At 44.1% G+C, this 16375-nt stretch overlaps 2 protein-coding genes across 2 annotated transcripts; one reads left to right on the top strand and one right to left on the bottom strand.

Moving 5' to 3' along the window:
* Positions 1-972: 972 nt before the first annotated feature.
* CGAS (cyclic GMP-AMP synthase) lies at positions 973-7379 on the bottom strand. Its single transcript, XM_041410686.1, has 5 exons — positions 6822-7379; positions 5532-5754; positions 4427-4672; positions 3064-3166; positions 973-2408 (listed from the first exon to the last, which is right to left on the bottom strand). The coding sequence occupies exons 1-5, from the start codon at positions 7374-7376 to the stop codon at positions 2066-2068; spliced, it is 1470 nt and encodes a 489-aa protein (XP_041266620.1). The 5' UTR covers positions 7377-7379; the 3' UTR covers positions 973-2065.
* A 386-nt stretch (positions 7380-7765) lies between these two features.
* Positions 7766-15808, top strand: MTO1 (mitochondrial tRNA translation optimization 1). The gene is made up of 12 exons (XM_041410700.1): positions 7766-8013; positions 8154-8353; positions 8768-8885; positions 9556-9845; positions 11705-11817; positions 11957-12147; positions 12383-12513; positions 12965-13169; positions 13251-13422; positions 14115-14233; positions 14698-14855; positions 15034-15808. The coding sequence occupies exons 1-12, from the start codon at positions 7803-7805 to the stop codon at positions 15253-15255; spliced, it is 2130 nt and encodes a 709-aa protein (XP_041266634.1). The 5' UTR covers positions 7766-7802; the 3' UTR covers positions 15256-15808.
* The last annotated feature ends 567 nt before the right edge of the window (positions 15809-16375 follow it).

The raw sequence follows: 16375 nt of genomic DNA, 5'->3' as shown, positions 1-16375 counted from the left end.
ACTTCCTTGGGCTTGAATTTATTAGCTTCATTTTGTGTTTGATTGTTTTCTGTACCTGTCCTATTTAAACAAACTTCTCAAAAGCATCTTAGAAAACTGGATTAACTTTATATAGGAATAAATCTGGTTTTGCACTTGGATACTATTTTCACATAATTTTTCTTTCTTGTGTGATGTGTGAAACTTCTAAAGTCATTATCTACTGATGAAAAACAAATATTGTGGCTTTGTTGGTTGGTTTGGGGTTTTATTTAGTTAAATGCAATATTACTATATAAGAATGTAAAAGATAATTTTTCCTTTTATATTCAGAGAACCAGATTATTCATTGTAAGCAATGTTTGTCAATGTAGTTTCAAATTACTTTTTTTCTTACTTTTTCAATACTTTTTCAAATACCTTTGCCTTGATATGCTGTTGGCATGCAGAAGGATTTCTCAGGATAATGAAAACTGCTCTGTTTGCCATTACTTGTGTTTGCTGAAGCAAGTTATGTTTATTCTTATTTTAAAACTTAACATTGGTGGTCATTTTTGTTAAGACTTTTCTCAAGGTTTTTTGAGATAGGTCTGCATTTTCTTGTAATGGAGGGGAGCATGACAGGAAGTACTTGTTTGTGACTAACTGGGGAAGAAAACCTGCTTTTGTTTTTTGTGGATGTAATATTCTAGCTTAAGGAGTGAAACCAGAATTTACTAGAGCAATGTTAACAAAGTCATGGAGAAAATAATACATTTGAAGGTCAGCTTTTATTTCTTCCAGATAAAATTGATTCACACTTTACATTTGGATGTCAGGTTCTGTCACACAGATTCCCAGTGATAATGGGGCATGTTTTCTACTCTTTGAAATTTATATGGGAAGGAGTTATTCCTTCACTTGATGCTTGGTCTGAACTTGGTGTTTATTGATGTGTCATATGATTAAATAAAAACGAATAAACAAAATTCAGTAAAAAATGAGAATATTTTAGTAAAATTACTCTCTATTCTTTCCTCTTAATTTGCTCATCATTGAGGTAAATCTGGGCATTATTCAAGCCAGTAGGTTATTTTGACTTCAAAAAGTAGGCTAAAAATATGGACTTCCCATAGCTTCTATAAGTAGAAGCAAAAGATTTATTTGCAGTACAGCAGTTCTCAAATGCTGTGTACTTCTCACCTGCACAGTTTTAGTAATAGGAAATATTTTTTTTTCCTAACACACATTTCTTCAATATGAGAAAAATTGATATGAATTTCAGTTTCAGGAGTGTTCAGTTCATGCTGCATTTTGGTTTTGAAAACCTTTTATATCAAGTCTTCCTCTTTGATACAGGTTGAAAGATGCATTTCTTTCTACATTATTCACCATACAAATAAATACTTATTGGCAGAAAACCATCTACTCTGTTGCAGCATATTAGGTAACAATTGTTTCCCATCCAAAGCCCAATGAAAAGATTGATTTCCAAAGTAATTCTGAAGACTCAAAGGATAAGTTACTTCAAGAACTTCATATTACTCAGATAAAATATTCTCTCTCTGGTAGTTGTTGCTGGTGATTGTCTTCTGCAAAAGATCTTCATATCCACCCAGGTAATCTGGAGAAGTTGTTCTGGTTAACATTAAAGTAACTCCAGTGACTGTTTTTTTGGGTTTTTTTTCTTTTGAAAGTAGGAGTGTATTTTGGATATTCTGCGCTGGATCTTAATTTTAAATAAAATTGTCAGTTTTCCCTTTATGCAGTCATTCATATCTTTGTATTTGCAAACATAGAAATTACATGTGGGATATGAACTATTGCAAATTCTTCTATATGTTCTTAGTATACCTTGAAGATATTTTGCAGGTGACATCCACATTTGGATAGGTAAGGTAAATATTACTTAAAACATTTATTTTAAGGGTAATGGCCAAGCAGTGTGATTGAAGTATACATTTTTCTCTTAGTGGTTTGGATTTTATTTTGGTTTGGGTTTTTTGGGTTTTGTAGTACAGACTACTGAAGAGTTGTTTATGGTGCAGAGTTTTTTGTTTCAAATATGTAAGTCAACATGATTAGATATCTGCTGTGAACAATGTTCTTAATAATTCTCATGAAATACTGGGAATCCGTTATTCAATTCTTGGCTTATTTTTCTTGAAAGGAAATGATGTCTTGCTTTATCTTCTAGGCTGAGCAAGTTGTATTGGGGAATAAAAAAGTGAGTCAGCTGAGATTTTTGTAGACAGTCCACAAAAAATCCCAGACACTGCTGAAAAGAATGATCCAGGTTTCCCGAGTGCCAGTCTGTGTCATTTGGCCACATGACACAGGAGTGGAGAAAAGCAGTTTTGACATGATAGGAACAGAATTTTTCCAATTCCTTCGGATGTTTCATTTTAAGTTGCTCTAGAAGAAACTTCAGCAGCTTAAGACAACCTTTCCTGTAAAAAAAAAAAAAAATTAGGTACCTTCTCCATAGTTCTAAATATGTAGATCAGATATTTAAACACAATTATGCATTAATTCTCTTGTTGCTTTCTTGATTCAGTACAAGATGTAACTGGCAAACTAACTTCTTGGTTTAGTTGTTAAGGAGGTTTTGTACCTCATATGGGTTTTGTTCTTCCTTGTTGAAGAAATCTGGAAAACGGTTCTCATAGAAGTGAAACATCATTTATTCATCTTGATCTCATTCAGCAGTTTTCTCACCATCATTTTAGAAATTGTCTTGATATGAAGTGCAATTTTTCTCAGAAAGTGGAATCGGTCACTTTTTAAAACTTTTTATTCTAAACAGGACTGAATTTGGGGAAGGTAATTGAACAAGTCGCATCTTTTTGCATTTGAAGGCAAATATGGAGTGTAAACCAGCAATGGGATTATTTCCACCTTTCATTAGGTAAATGCAAGTCAGAATTTCAGCAAGCACATGCAGTGTTGCAGTGCTGTAAAACAATTATGCCTAAAAGAATTACCTTTGCTTCCCGTTATGAGTAAATACTGTCAGATCAAATTCCTAAGTGCTAAACTGAAACAGTGTTAGTGCTGGCTCAGCTCACACAGACTTAAAGTAAAATATTCCTGTGAAATACCAACCTACAGCACTTTAATCCATCAGATTCACAGCATGTCCTTGAGTTGCCATGGTATTTTATCATGTCCTTTTCAATATGTGAGAAGGAGAGTCGCCAGGTGTTCCCTGAAGTCAAGCACAAGACTGTTAATTGGTTACACAGCATTAAGCATCAGCTTTTGTAGCTAGGAAAAAAGCCCCAGTTTTGTAATTGACTTAAAGACCTGCAATTTTTTTGCACCCACTAAAAATCCTAATTCAGTGAGTGCAGTTAGTTCCTCCTTAACTCCCCAGCTGCTTCACAAAGACAATTAGAATGTAATTAATATAGGACAATTGTTTGGCTGCTTAAAATTCCTAAGGATGTTTGGATTTACTTTAAAATTAGGCTCAGTTCTGAATGTCCCTGGATTTGCTGGACATGATTTAGAGAACTGCATTATTCATAGAAATCTACAACCTTTTAATTTCTGTTCTCTTACTGTGTTTTCTGGGTTTTCTTTGTGGAAGTAATAGATTTGTGAGTTTGTCTCATGTAAGATGAGTGTTCTAAAGCATTTCTTTTTTTTTTCTTCTGTTCATGCTTCTGAAAATAATTGCTAATATAGCTCAATGCATTGTTTCTAATACTAACAATCACTTTTGTCTTCTTTTCATGAATTACACTGTTTTCCTTGCCTGTTTGGCTCAGTTACACTTTGCATTTAATTTGCAAGGGAAGAAATTGCCAAATAAATCAGTACTTCTGTACTGGGCTTTGATAACATGGTAATGCTAATTAAAAAGGTACCAGAATGCTTGACATCTTATTGCTGAAATGATCAGTTACCATAATGCACTGACAAGTCAGAATGTTTCTGCAAACTAAAGGAGGCTCAGTGTGACAGTAGTCTGTAGGAAAAAATGTTGTAGCCATACCAGAGTTCAGTGAGAAATAATGTATCTTGATAGAAAACAGTTTGCTTCCTGCAGAAGTATCTGATTTGTGGATGCAGTCTCGTGTATGGGTAAGTTCCCTGCATTTTTAGCAACTTTCTTCTAATTTCCTTACAAGAGAGAGTGCAAGCTGCTGTTAAGCACACTACTAGCACAAGGAAAGGCTCATATCCCTGTGTCTGGCTGGAGTGGATTTAATATAATGCTCTTAGTAATGGTTAGAGTACAGCCTGGCAGAGTGGGTTTGTATTTACAATTCAGTACAGGACAGGCAGTACCACAAATCTGATGCTTTAAAGAGGGATTTCAGTTGTCTGAGCTGAATATAGCCAGGATGAGGTGTGTTGAAGACTGAATACTGAGCAAGATCTGGATACCCTTTCTATAGCACTTTTAAGTGATCAAGTTCAGAGAAGGTATTTCATGACTTATTATCCATATTAGAGGTACCTCTTAGAACTTTTTCTCTTTTGTTTTGCTTGGCTACTAAATAAATTGATCTAAATCTGAAATCCCTCCTCTTTTTTGTTCCCAGCCACTGTTCAATTTTGAGGCCAGCCCGTGTGCTGGGGGGCCAGCTCTGCTGAGCCTCCAAAGTCAAGATGATGTCCACTGATATTTCTGATGGAGGATTTTTGATCTGAAGAGTTATTGCAGGGCTTCCAGCCTTTTTCCTTGCCACAGTGACTTCCACACCTAGTAACAAAGACAGTGATAGTTCATGTTAGAGAGCTAGATAGCTAGATAGATAGATTAGTAAGAAACTTTTTAAGAATGTTACAGTTTTTACTAAAGAGTTCATAAGCAATCAAAAGAGATACCTGGGTTCAGTCAATGGCTCTTTATCCTACAGGATGTTGAAACATTGAGAAGGTCTGTTGAAGAGTTCTATGAAACAGGGAACACTACTGTGTTTGCTTGATTTACTGTCTAAGAATTAAAAATATAATAATGTTTTTCATTGAACTGCTTCCCTGTTGAAAACACACAGTGAAGAGATCTGGCCACAATGTTTCTGAATGCTTTGGGAAAAAATAAACCTGAGGTCATTTTAATATAATTACATATATATATAATATATTTTAAATAATTATAAAAATAACTGGGATGCAGTTTCTGTACTGATCAATAAAAAATATTAGGTACTGTATAAAATAAAGCTGTTTGTTTTGCTACCACTTCAGCAAATGGCTCTTTGTATACTCCAGATAGACACAAGATGTATAGGTCATGTAGGAAATAGCAAGTATGCAACAGAACCCTTAATGGGTTTATTTTTTCCATAAAAATTATTTATTTTTTATTAACCTTTATTATTTTCATACAGAAAATGTGCATAGTGGAGTTAATGTAACAAGTTACCTATGTGTATTTGTGATTCTTAACACAAGAGCCAGCTTGAGATACTGGGGACGGGAGTGGTTACAGCTCTGTTGGCACAAAGAGACAGAGGACTGGCAGGAAAATGTATCTTCTTAACACTGGGGCAGTACATATGCACAATGTAACTGGGTTTTTACCTCTTCCTAATAAAGCTTATTCTCTCAGTACCAACCTTTAATGTTCTTTACTTCCTGTTTAATAATGTCTCTTAATGCTTGAAGCATTTTAAAGGCTGATAATTTTCCATCTTCCTCTAAAAACTTCAACCAACCCTTTTCTTTTGGACTTCTTTTGAATGATACATAATAATAGGCTCCAGTATCATCAGACTCATCCAGCTGAATCCTTGTAACAGGCATTACAAGCATGATATCAAACTCATTTGGTTCAGATATCTGCAAATACAAGAATACAACAGTCAATGTGCAACTTAGGTTTTATTCTCCTGAGATTTTTATACCACTTGTGGTTTCATCTACCTTAGTGTACTAATCATGCCTGATGTGAAATATGAGCTTATTTCTGTGGTACTGCAAGATTACTGTGCATTCGGGTGGAAAACAGCAATTTGCAGCTCACTTCTCAGCTCTCCAACTTAGTAATTTTGTAAGATAGTTTTAAGATTCTTGAGCTGTTCTAAATAATTAATGCATAAATATACTCAGACATCCTCTTGCACTCAGGATGTGAGGAAAAAATGCACGGTAGGTCTGAAGCTAGCTTTTGATAGAAAAAAAAAGTGTCCCCATGTTTGACTTAGTTTCAGTCTACTGAAACAAGGAAAAAAGGTACTGGTTAAGCACAGAAGGTGAAAGCGTTGGAATGGACCTTAAAGATAAACCTAGTCCTGACCCACCCTGCCTTGGGCAGGGATACATTCCACTGGACCAGGTTGCTCAAGGCCTTATCCAACCTGGCCTTCACTTCCCTGCCAGGTTTGGAGCATCCACAATCTCCTCAGGCACTCTGTACCACTGTCCCAGCACCCTCCCTCACCCTCGGTAAAAAAATTCTAATATCTAATCTGAATTTTTCTTCTTTCAAAGCATCCGATTAACTCCTGCTTTTTGAAAAAACTGTGAACTAAAACCTTGCCCAGGGCTTCTCGTGCAGTGCTACACCTTTTCAAAAAGCAGGAGTTAATCGGATGCTTTGAAAGGGCTTTTCGTGCAGTGCTACACCTGACTGATGGCGTTGTTACACCGGGCTCACCTGCGTGCTGTGCGGGGGCAGAGCTTGCTGCAGCCTGAACGCGTCCCGTTCAGGTAGCGCCTCTGACTCACGTAACACCATTCAGCAGGTTACTGATCATTTTATAATGCACTGTGGTTACTTCACAGAGCCATCCTTAGAGATGTCGTTACATCCACAGAGCCGTGACTCGGCGGGAAAGGCCAGCTAGGAGCGGCTCTCGCGCGGCCGGCCCGTGTTCCCGCCCGCCGCCTGCAGCCCCGGCACCCACCTTGACACGCTCGTAGTAGCTGCCGGCGCTCTGCTGCTCGATGGAGCTGAAGCAGCTGTCCTTGCCGCGGATGGCCTGGACCAGGTGCGGGACCACCTTGTTCACCAGTTTCGAAGCCTCGGACACGTCTTCGCGGGGCAGGCTGAGCCGCGACAGCACCTCTCGGAGCCGCAAGGCGTCCGACGCCGGCGGGGGGCGACGGGCGGCAGCAGCAGCGACCGCCCCGTCGGGCACCGCAGCGACGCTCCGCGGGGCCTCGGGGGCTCTGGTGGCCGGCGCCTTGCTCCGCGGGGCGGGGAGCGCCTCTGCGCCGCCCGCCGCCGTGCCCGCTGGCAGCTCCCGGGCAGCGTGGGCTCGCCGCGCCGAGCGGCCGCCCCGGGCAGGGGCCCCGTCCGTCCGCGGTGCCCGGAGGGTCGCGACGGCGCTCGAGCCTTCACCCGCGATGCGGCCCCGCGAGGGGCTTCGGGCTGCGCCCTTCTGCTTGCCCCGGCCTCGCGGAGCTCCGGAACGCGTTCCCCGCCGGGACCGCGCCCCTCTGCCACCCGCGGTGTCCATGGCCGCTGCTCCCTCTCCGCGCCCGCACCACGGCGAGCGCGGCCCCGCGAGCAACGGGGTTCCCGCCTCTGGCTTCAGGCGAGTTCCTCTTCCAGGAGGCGCGCCTCCGCTAGGAAACGAAACCCGGCGAGCGGGGCGGGAGCGAGGCGCTGCCCGGTGCCGCCAACTTCAGCAAGGGCACAGGATAACTCCGGGAGCAGCAACCAAGCTGCCGCCTCCCTCCAATCCGCGGGGAGCGTTTTCCCGCCTGGGCGGGCGGGCCCGCCCGCCCGCGGGGCGAGGACACGTGAGCACCGGCACTGCCCGGCTTTTCCAGCCGAGCGGGGCGCCAGGACCGGCGGCCGCGGGGAGGCGCTCGGCCCGCCGGCCCAGCCTCTCGCTCCGGGGCGGAGCGCTCCCGCTGCCGGGAGGGCCGGCCCAGCCGCCATGTTCCTGCGGAGCGGCTGCCGCCGCCTGCCGCTGCCCCCGGCGCCTCGCCCTGGGCACCGCCGGGCGGGTAGCGAAGTCGGGGCGGCGGCAGCGCCGCGCTACGAGGTGGTGGTGATCGGCGGGGGCCATGCGGGCACGGAGGCGGCGGCGGCGGCCGCTCGCGGCGGGGCCTGCACGCTGCTGCTCACTCACAGGATCGGCACCATCGGTACCGCCGCGGGTCCCCGGGTGGGCGGGGGAAGCTACCGAGGGCGCCTCGGGTCTCCGCGGCGTGGGGAGCGGCGCTGAGCCGGGGCGGTCGCGGAAGCTTTTGCGCGGTGCCGAGGGTGTCCCTGTGTCATTTCCCAGGGGAAATGTCCTGCAACCCGTCCTTCGGCGGCATCGGGAAGGGGCACCTGATGCGGGAGGTGGACGCCCTGGACGGGCTGTGCGGCCGCGTGTGCGACCGCTCGGGCGTTCACTACAAGGTGCTGAACCGCTGCAAGGGCCCGGCCGTGTGGGGCCTCCGCGCGCAGATCGACCGCGGCCTCTACAAGGAGAACATGCAGGTGAGGGGACCGCGCCGGGCGGAATCCTGGGGCTGGGGAGTCGGGATACGCGACTGAGGATTACGAAGGAAGGGGTTATGTTTTGTCTTTCGTTATTTACCGGTCAAACCTAGATACCTTTCTGTTTGGTGCTTTGATGCAGTGTAAGTTGTTGGAGCTTAGCACAGTTTGAAAAATTCTCTAGTGTTTTAGATACAGGTCAGGCTTCATGACCAATTAGTTTACTTGAGCTTAAACTTTATGTGAGTGAAAACTTCTACCTGATAAGTCAGGATAGTACAATAACTGAGTGCCTGCCAAATGACCTGGTAAGAATGGAAGTGGGTAATCGATGTTTCAGAAATCAGCAGGGTTTGGGATTGCCTATATGTCTCATAACTTCCTAGATTTTTGCAGTAACTCCTTTCATGACAGAAAGAAATCCTTAACACACCACTGTTGACAGTTCGTGAGGCGTCTGTGGAGGATCTTCTCTTGACAGAGCCGGAACCAGGCCGTCCTGGGAAATGCCAAGTCGCAGGAGTTGTTCTGGGTATGTGCTAGTAACTCACTAAGTGCCTCCAGTTATTCCACATTAAGAGCAAGCCTTTGGGGCAAATACTTCTGACTCACCAATGAAAAAGATGAATTTATCCTATTCTAATTCATTAATGAGAAAGATTAATTAGCTAATAGAGCTAGTTTAGGTAAGTGTGAAATAAACCAGGTTAATATGTATAATATAAAGTAATACAATGTCAAAAATACCTGGATTGCTACTATACTGGGACATTAACTACATTAATTTACTTCAGGCTGGTGATACTAAATTCCATGCTGTGTTAAATGTGGTAAGTGGTATATGCTGCCCTCAGTGTTACAGGATCGTGGGGTCCTCTTAATAACAGGCTTGTACTTCATTACCCCTTGCTGTTATAATAAACAAGGTTTCTGAAGTAAAGGCCTGGATATAGATTTTTGTCAGGAGTGGTTTTCTTTTTTAGGAGTAACTTGCTTAGATAAATACACAGAAATAACTACATGTTGCTTATTGTAGTTATTACTGTTGGTGCTTTTATTATGGAGAACCTGGTGTTATTTTATAATAGAAGACAGATAAACCCCCAGTGAACACTGGTAGTTTACTTTTAGACAGAAACACCAGAATTGTGGGGCTTTGTTGCTACTAAAATGTGAACATCTCTGAAAACTTGCTATTCCAGGGGATGGGAGCGCAGTACGTGCTGGGAGTGTTATCCTGACCACCGGCACGTTTCTGAGGGGTATGATCCACATCGGCCTGGAGATGCACCCGGCTGGGCGGCTGGGAGACCAGCCAGCCATCGGGCTGGCTCACACTCTGGAGAAACTGGGATTTGCTGTGGGCAGGCTGAAGACTGGGACACCGCCCCGGCTTGCCAAGGATACGATTGACTTCAGTGGTCTGGAGGAACGTGCGGCTGACAACCCTCCAGTGCCGTTCAGCTTCCTCAGCGAGGCCGTGTGGATCAAGGTGAGAGAGCAAATCCCACCCATCAGGCGCACACAGAGCCGGGTGGGAAGTGGTTCTGGGACTGTTGTGCTCATCATCAGCCAGGGAGTTAGTGGCTGGGAAAGGCAGCTGGGATGTATTGGTACTGGAGGTGTTATGTTTTTGAGGACTCTCAATGCGAGGCAGAAGTTACTCGTGTTTGTTTGAAAGCAAATACCTTTTCACTCTCACTTCTCAGCTTGAGAACTAAACTTCGTTTACTTGTGGAGTCAGAGTATTGTGAAATGTGATACTGCTGCTAGTACTCTCCATGTGCTGGTTACATGGCTGGTTTTACAAACTCTTCCAGTTTTATGCCTCTATTGTGGAGATTCACAATGTCTGGCTTCATAAGGTTAAAATGTTGAAGTTAGAGATAATTTGTAGTATTGACTAGGAAAGAGAAAGGTCTGTGGAAAAATCCATCCTGAGAGGTGGCAAGTTAACAGTGACTTAAAAGCAGAAGTTCAATTTTCTGAAGAAAATCTTGGAACATTGGCTGTTTTTGTATAATGTACTTAAACAGCACAGAGTTAGGTGCTGTTAATCAGGAGGTAATTTGCCCCAGAGGATATAGGAATTGAAATAACCTTTTACAGTCAGGATGGGGCAAAAGTAGTATCACTTGAAGGCCTTGGTATATGTAGGAGAGGTTTTCAAACAAAGAGTTTTAAATCTAACAGCAAAAAACTGTTAGACAAACTTTCCTAATAACAATTTTGAGTAATAATTGAGAACATATCAGGAATTTATTCTCCATAAACATGTTGAAAGAAACAATAATTGTCAGACATTTGTATATGCTATAACATGCAGGGTTTTTAATAGACGCTCCCAGAAGTCTGCCCAATTTATTGTCATGGAATAGGTGTTTTGTTTCTTTTATTACTACCAGAACATCCCATCTGTCTTTTTTTAATGGATAACCCAGGTTTTATCCAGCTAAACAGTACTTTATTAAATTTGCAGTTCTGGTTACTATTGATGAAGTTTTCTGGGGTGTACAGGCTTTTGACTCAACTTTTTGAAGGTAGCTTTCTTGCTCTATGGCATGAAATTCATCTCAAGTTATATGATAACCATTAACCAGTTCTTTATTAAATTTTGATCTTCAGCTGTTGATTAAGGTCTATAAGGGTTATGGGTCCATGTAGTTCCTTTCTGCAACTGCAGCAAGATGATTTCTCAGGGTTTTGTACTGACACTCAGCCAACACAGATTTAAAGCCTCTTAAAATCACATGACTTTTGGCTAATTAGTATGTCAGTGGCAGTTTTAAAGAGTTATGGTGCTACATTATTGCTATTTTGAGTGTGAGTCTATTGACTCTTTTTCAGAAAAATCAATGGAATATTTTACTTCACATGAGTTTTTTTTCCAAACTTTGAATTTTTCATGTTGATTCAGAGTTTTGAGGTTTTTATCTCTCCAAGATATTTTTTTTTCTTCACCAAACCCATTAATTGGTTGTTAGCTGTAGGGTCAGCACTTATTCTTCCAACTCCAGAGCTTTTTTTTCCCTGTGATTAGTTTGAATGCTGTGATGTAACATGTTGACTTAATGGGAATAGCAATCCTGTAATTAGGAACACAGCATATAGGATAGAACTTGAATTCCAGACTCCCAGATTCCATCCTGTTCTCAGTCTGGTTTTGGGCGTGTTGCTCAGGCTCTCACTTTGCTTGTGTTCGGTCTGTACAGTGGGTTTGACAGCCCTGCTGACCTCTCCCAGAAGTGAGAGCCGCCCATCCCGGGAAAGGTCTTGGAGATATCAGAGTTATTTAGTAAGGATACAGTGTGGTGACCAGATTAACTTAGGCCGAGCTTTGGCTTGTTCTAGCCAGAAGATCAGCTGTCCTGTTACCTGACTCGCACGAACCTGAAGGCCCAGCAAATTATCCGCGATAACCTCCACCTGAACAACCACGTCAGGGAGACAGCCAGAGGCCCACGGTGAGTGTGTGGCGTCATGCAAGGCTGTCAAGGGGACAGGTTGGAAGTCTCTTTGGAGCTGTGGGTCTTTCCTGCTTTGCTTCTGGAAAGTAACTTTTTCTCCATGTCAGGTGCTGCTCATGGCTGTTTACTGTTACAGGTACTGTCCCTCTCTTGAATCAAAGGTTCTGCGCTTCCCAGACCGAGAACATCAGGTGTGGCTGGAGCCCGAAGGCTTGGATTCCAACGTCATTTACCCCCAAGGCATGTCCATGACACTGCCACCTGAGCTCCAGGAGCAGGTGATCAAATCCGTCCCAGGCTTGGAAAAAGCCAAGATGTTACAGCCAGGTGAGGGGGCTGAATTGTTTTGAATCTACTGGTCATATTTATTTACTAGTTAATGAAAAGCAGGTTTTGTTTAGAGCATAGCAAAACAAAGGAAATAGGAAGCAAAACTAATTACTGGATGCAGTGATTTTTAGTTTGCTTGTTCAGAAATCATAAATAGAATTGATAAGCCATTCTGCTCCGCTGATTGCCGTGACAGTCCCTCCTGTAACATCTGTCTTGTTGTGTGTCACAGGCTATGGGGTGCAGTATGACTTTTTAGACCCCCGACAACTGACTGCGTCTCTCGAGTCACGTCTTGTTCAGCGCCTCTTCTTTGCAGGCCAGATAAATGGCACGACAGGCTATGAAGAAGCTGCAGCTCAGGTGGGTGAATCTGACTGTTTTATATTCAGCACTCAGAAAGGGCTGTGATATTTGTGATACTCTTGCTGGGCCCGTTTTGTGCTCATGAGATGTTCTTTTGTTGCTCACCCTGATTCCAGACTTGCCTAAGATATTTTTACTTGTATCTGTACAAGTATCTGCAGTTGCTATCACTAAAGTTGCAGTAACAATAGTATTTGAAGGTCCTGTGAAGTGTTTCAGCATGGAGACTGTGCAGTGGGTATAGTTGAAAACATGGGAATTGTCTCCAGACACATCAGTAGGGGCCAAGAAGCCCTTGAGACACTCATAATGTCACAAGAAGGAAACAGCCTGGATTACTGTGTTGCATTTTCCTGGGCGCGGTTTGGCACGTGAGCCTTTGTGCAGATGTGCTGATGTTCTTGCTTAGAGGAGAGCGATGGATGTTTGGTTTGTTTTGCCTGTGCAGGGTGTGATTGCTGGGATCAATGCGTGCCTGCGGGTTCAGGGCAAGCCCCCGTTCACCGTGAGCCGCACCGAGGGCTACGTGGGAGTGCTGATCGATGACCTGACCACGCTGGGCACCAGCGAGCCCTACCGCATGTTCACCAGCCGCGTGGAGTTCCGCATGGCCCTGCGGCCGGACAACGCCGACGCCAGGCTCACTCACAGAGGTGTTCTGCTGTGGCAGCTCTTGCACTGACCGGCCCTGCCTGACTGTGGACCTTTGTCTCATGGACCATCTGTCTCTGCAGGGTTTGAAGAAGCTGGGTGTGTGTCACAGCAGCGATATGAACAAGCGGTTAAGATGAGAGCTGCATTAGAGGATGGGATCGCAACGCTAAAATCGCTTCAGTTCAGCATATCCAAATGGTCCCAGTTACTACCAGGAGTTCCCATAAGTAGCAATCGCAGGTCACCTGTCAGGTGAGTGTTACACATGGAGCTTTCTGGTTTGACCTATGCTTGCTTTAGCACATCTGGCTAGTGGTTTCACAGCATTTGTCCATCCTTCCTGAAGCTGTCAGTACTCCACGATTCCAACTTTACCACCTTCAGAGGACATACATCCGATGTTTGCCTGTAGAATAAGTATGACACTGGTGTTTTTACTATTTCATGTGACATGTGCTCTCAAAGCAAGGGAGTGCTCCACTGGCCCAGACAGTGCTTGCTGTCCTTACACAGTCACCAGCTGGGGATGGTTGCAGCTTCGCTAAAAGCTTGGTAAAAACTGCAGTTGATTTCAGGCTGGTGTCAGGTGGTAGCTGTTCTTGTACACAAAAGCCCTTACGTCCCTTACTCCCACTTCATCTCATCTTTTCTGTTGTCTTAAATCAGTGACTAAGACCTCCTGGCTGATAGAGTCTGTGTGAAAGGTTTCCTTTGGTTCCCTTCCCTTGTCCATTCTGTCTTGCTGTAAATCTATGTGAGGAGTCTCTCTTCAAGAGTTTAGCAGCTCTTCTGTGTACTGAGAGGAGATAGTAGAGAATTGAGCTTGGCTTTACAGTTGTTCTGGCTTAAGCTAAGAACTTTGTACATTTGAGCTTGGAACGGCCATAAATCTGCCTTATGAGTGACTCCTTTTTACCATAAATGCTTACTCTTGTTCTTCACAGTGCCTTTGACGTCCTTCAGTATCAAGATGCGAACATGGAGATTCTGGCAAAGGCTATCCCAGAGCCCCTGGGCAAGCTTGCTCAATGGAGAGAGCTGGCAGAGAGATTGAAAATAGAAGGTAGAGTACAAGGATTAGGCTCTCTTGTGGTGACCTGTATATGTTTGTTCAGTAAGGGGACAGCAGTTGTCCTAGTGTGTTTCATGTTGCTGCTTGGAGAAATGAAACACTGATCAGTGTGAACTTTTTACCTTAAGCCACAGCCCTTTTTATGCATGGATGTTTCACTCTGTGGGTAAAATCACTCTGGGTTTTTTTCCTCCTTACTGCCCCATCAAATAGGCCATCCTTTGTTATGATGAGAAGATAAAAACAACCCATGTATCTAAATTCCTGTAACAAATCAAAGAGTAGGACTTCTTCCAAAGCAGTGATGTGAATTAGGCTCTATAGTCTGAGGCTGGAAATTTCCCTAGGAGCTTTTGACCACCTCAGTGGAATTTCTCGTTGTGCTTCTTGCAAGTGACTTGTTTCACATGAGTATCCATCTATATCTGCCTTTCTTGTTCTCCTGATCACCGCAGCTGCTTACGAGTGGTGTGTAGTCAGTCAGCAGCAGGAAATGGAAGAAGTGCGTCGTGATGAGGCGCTCCAGCTGCCAGATGACCTGGATTACTTTGCCATTGATGCCTCACTCTCGGCAGAGGTGCGGGAGAAGCTGGATGCAAACCGCCCCCAGACGGTGAGAATTCAGCCACAGCAGGGCTGAGCAGCAGTGAAATCCCTTCTGTCTTCTCAAGGGGCAGGGGGGTGAAAGAATCAGGGAGAGGCACACCCACAGGTTTTGATCCCATTTCTCACTGGCTCCATGCAGCGTGTAGGTTTGGTGGTAGTTAACTTGTTCCTGTCTCCGTGTGCAGATTGGTGCGGTCAGCCGTATCCCTGGAATCACACCAGCTGCTATTGTTAACCTGCTAAGATTTGTGAAAACCAATCACCGGAAGACAGAGAAACTAAAAGCTGTGCCTCAGTCTGGGGAGTACTTCCCAGGGAAAATGTACTCGGGCAAAGCAACTTCACAAAGACAGATTTCAGCAGAGTTTTCTGAAGAGGAGACAAAGTTTGTTAAAACGCCTTTGTAGAGAATGGCACTGATCCTGCCAGACTTCGTGGCAAGATCTCCTCCTGAGCCCAGATAACACCCAGGCTGGCTAGATCCAAAGCAGTTGTAGTTGAGTTCTGTGGAAGTGTCATTGCAAAGAACAAAGATGATGAATGCACAAAGTAAATGCTTAGAAGCCTAAATACAGCCTGTGATTTTGCTGATGCAAATGGAGAGACAGGAGAACTGCTTTTGAAATTCCATTCATTTGGAAGACTTTGGATAGTCGAAATCTGTATCTTGTAAAGAGCAGTGTTTAGTTCTTCTGAATGAGTAAGAAATGTTACCATGCAAATCCCATGGCAGCACAAGAGGCTTGAACAGCGTGTTCCATTGTGTTCAGGACTTGTGTTCATAGCTGTGCAGTGACTACATACAGGCTGGTGTCTCAGTGTGGTGTCAGCCGGTAGGGAGACACTTGGCTATGAAAACGTGTGCCATACGAATATTTAAATTTACTTAGGAGACTGAATGTAAACACCACATCCTGCAGATGTTTTTCTCTTTTAAAATAAATAAAGCTTATCTTGAAACTTGCTGAAGAACTCAATTATAATTTAGCTTTCAGCAGGGTCTCGCCAGTTCACTGGATCACAGTTTCCACGCGTAAGGTGGGCTGAGATTCACTACAGAGCTGGGCAAGGGAGCTGGACAAGGCTGGGTGCTGAGAAGGGTGGGGGACGTGTGGGAACCTGCCCCATGGACCTCAGCCTGGGCACTGTGAAGCTCTGATATGCTGTGGGCTGGGGGAGTGGGATTCTCGTCAGCACAGGTCCTGCTACTGACAGGAACAGAACTTTGATTTGAGCGAGATTCAAGTCAATTGGATCAGCTGGGCAGATGATTACTCACCAGCAGGACACATGGAATTCAAGCTGTTGCTGTGCATCTACCAAATCCTTGCTTATCTCAGGCAGCAGTTTCTGGTGCTGGTCTCATTTCTGAATGTCCTCTGGCTTCAGAACACATTTTGATACAGTAAAATCAGAGAATCTTATGGGTTGGAAAAGACCTTTCAGGTCATTGAGTCCAACCATGACCCAAATGTATATGTCTGTCATTTTGAAAATATGATTCTGGAAATTTTTCTGGCATATTTG

Source organism: Onychostruthus taczanowskii, unplaced genomic scaffold, assembly GCF_017590055.1.
Source record: "Onychostruthus taczanowskii isolate IOZ18803 unplaced genomic scaffold, ASM1759005v1 scaffold33, whole genome shotgun sequence".
Classification (NCBI taxonomy): Eukaryota; Metazoa; Chordata; class Aves; order Passeriformes; family Passeridae; genus Onychostruthus; species Onychostruthus taczanowskii.
The sequence above is the reverse complement of the archived record's forward strand: the minus strand, read 5'-3'. Positions and strand labels throughout refer to the sequence as shown.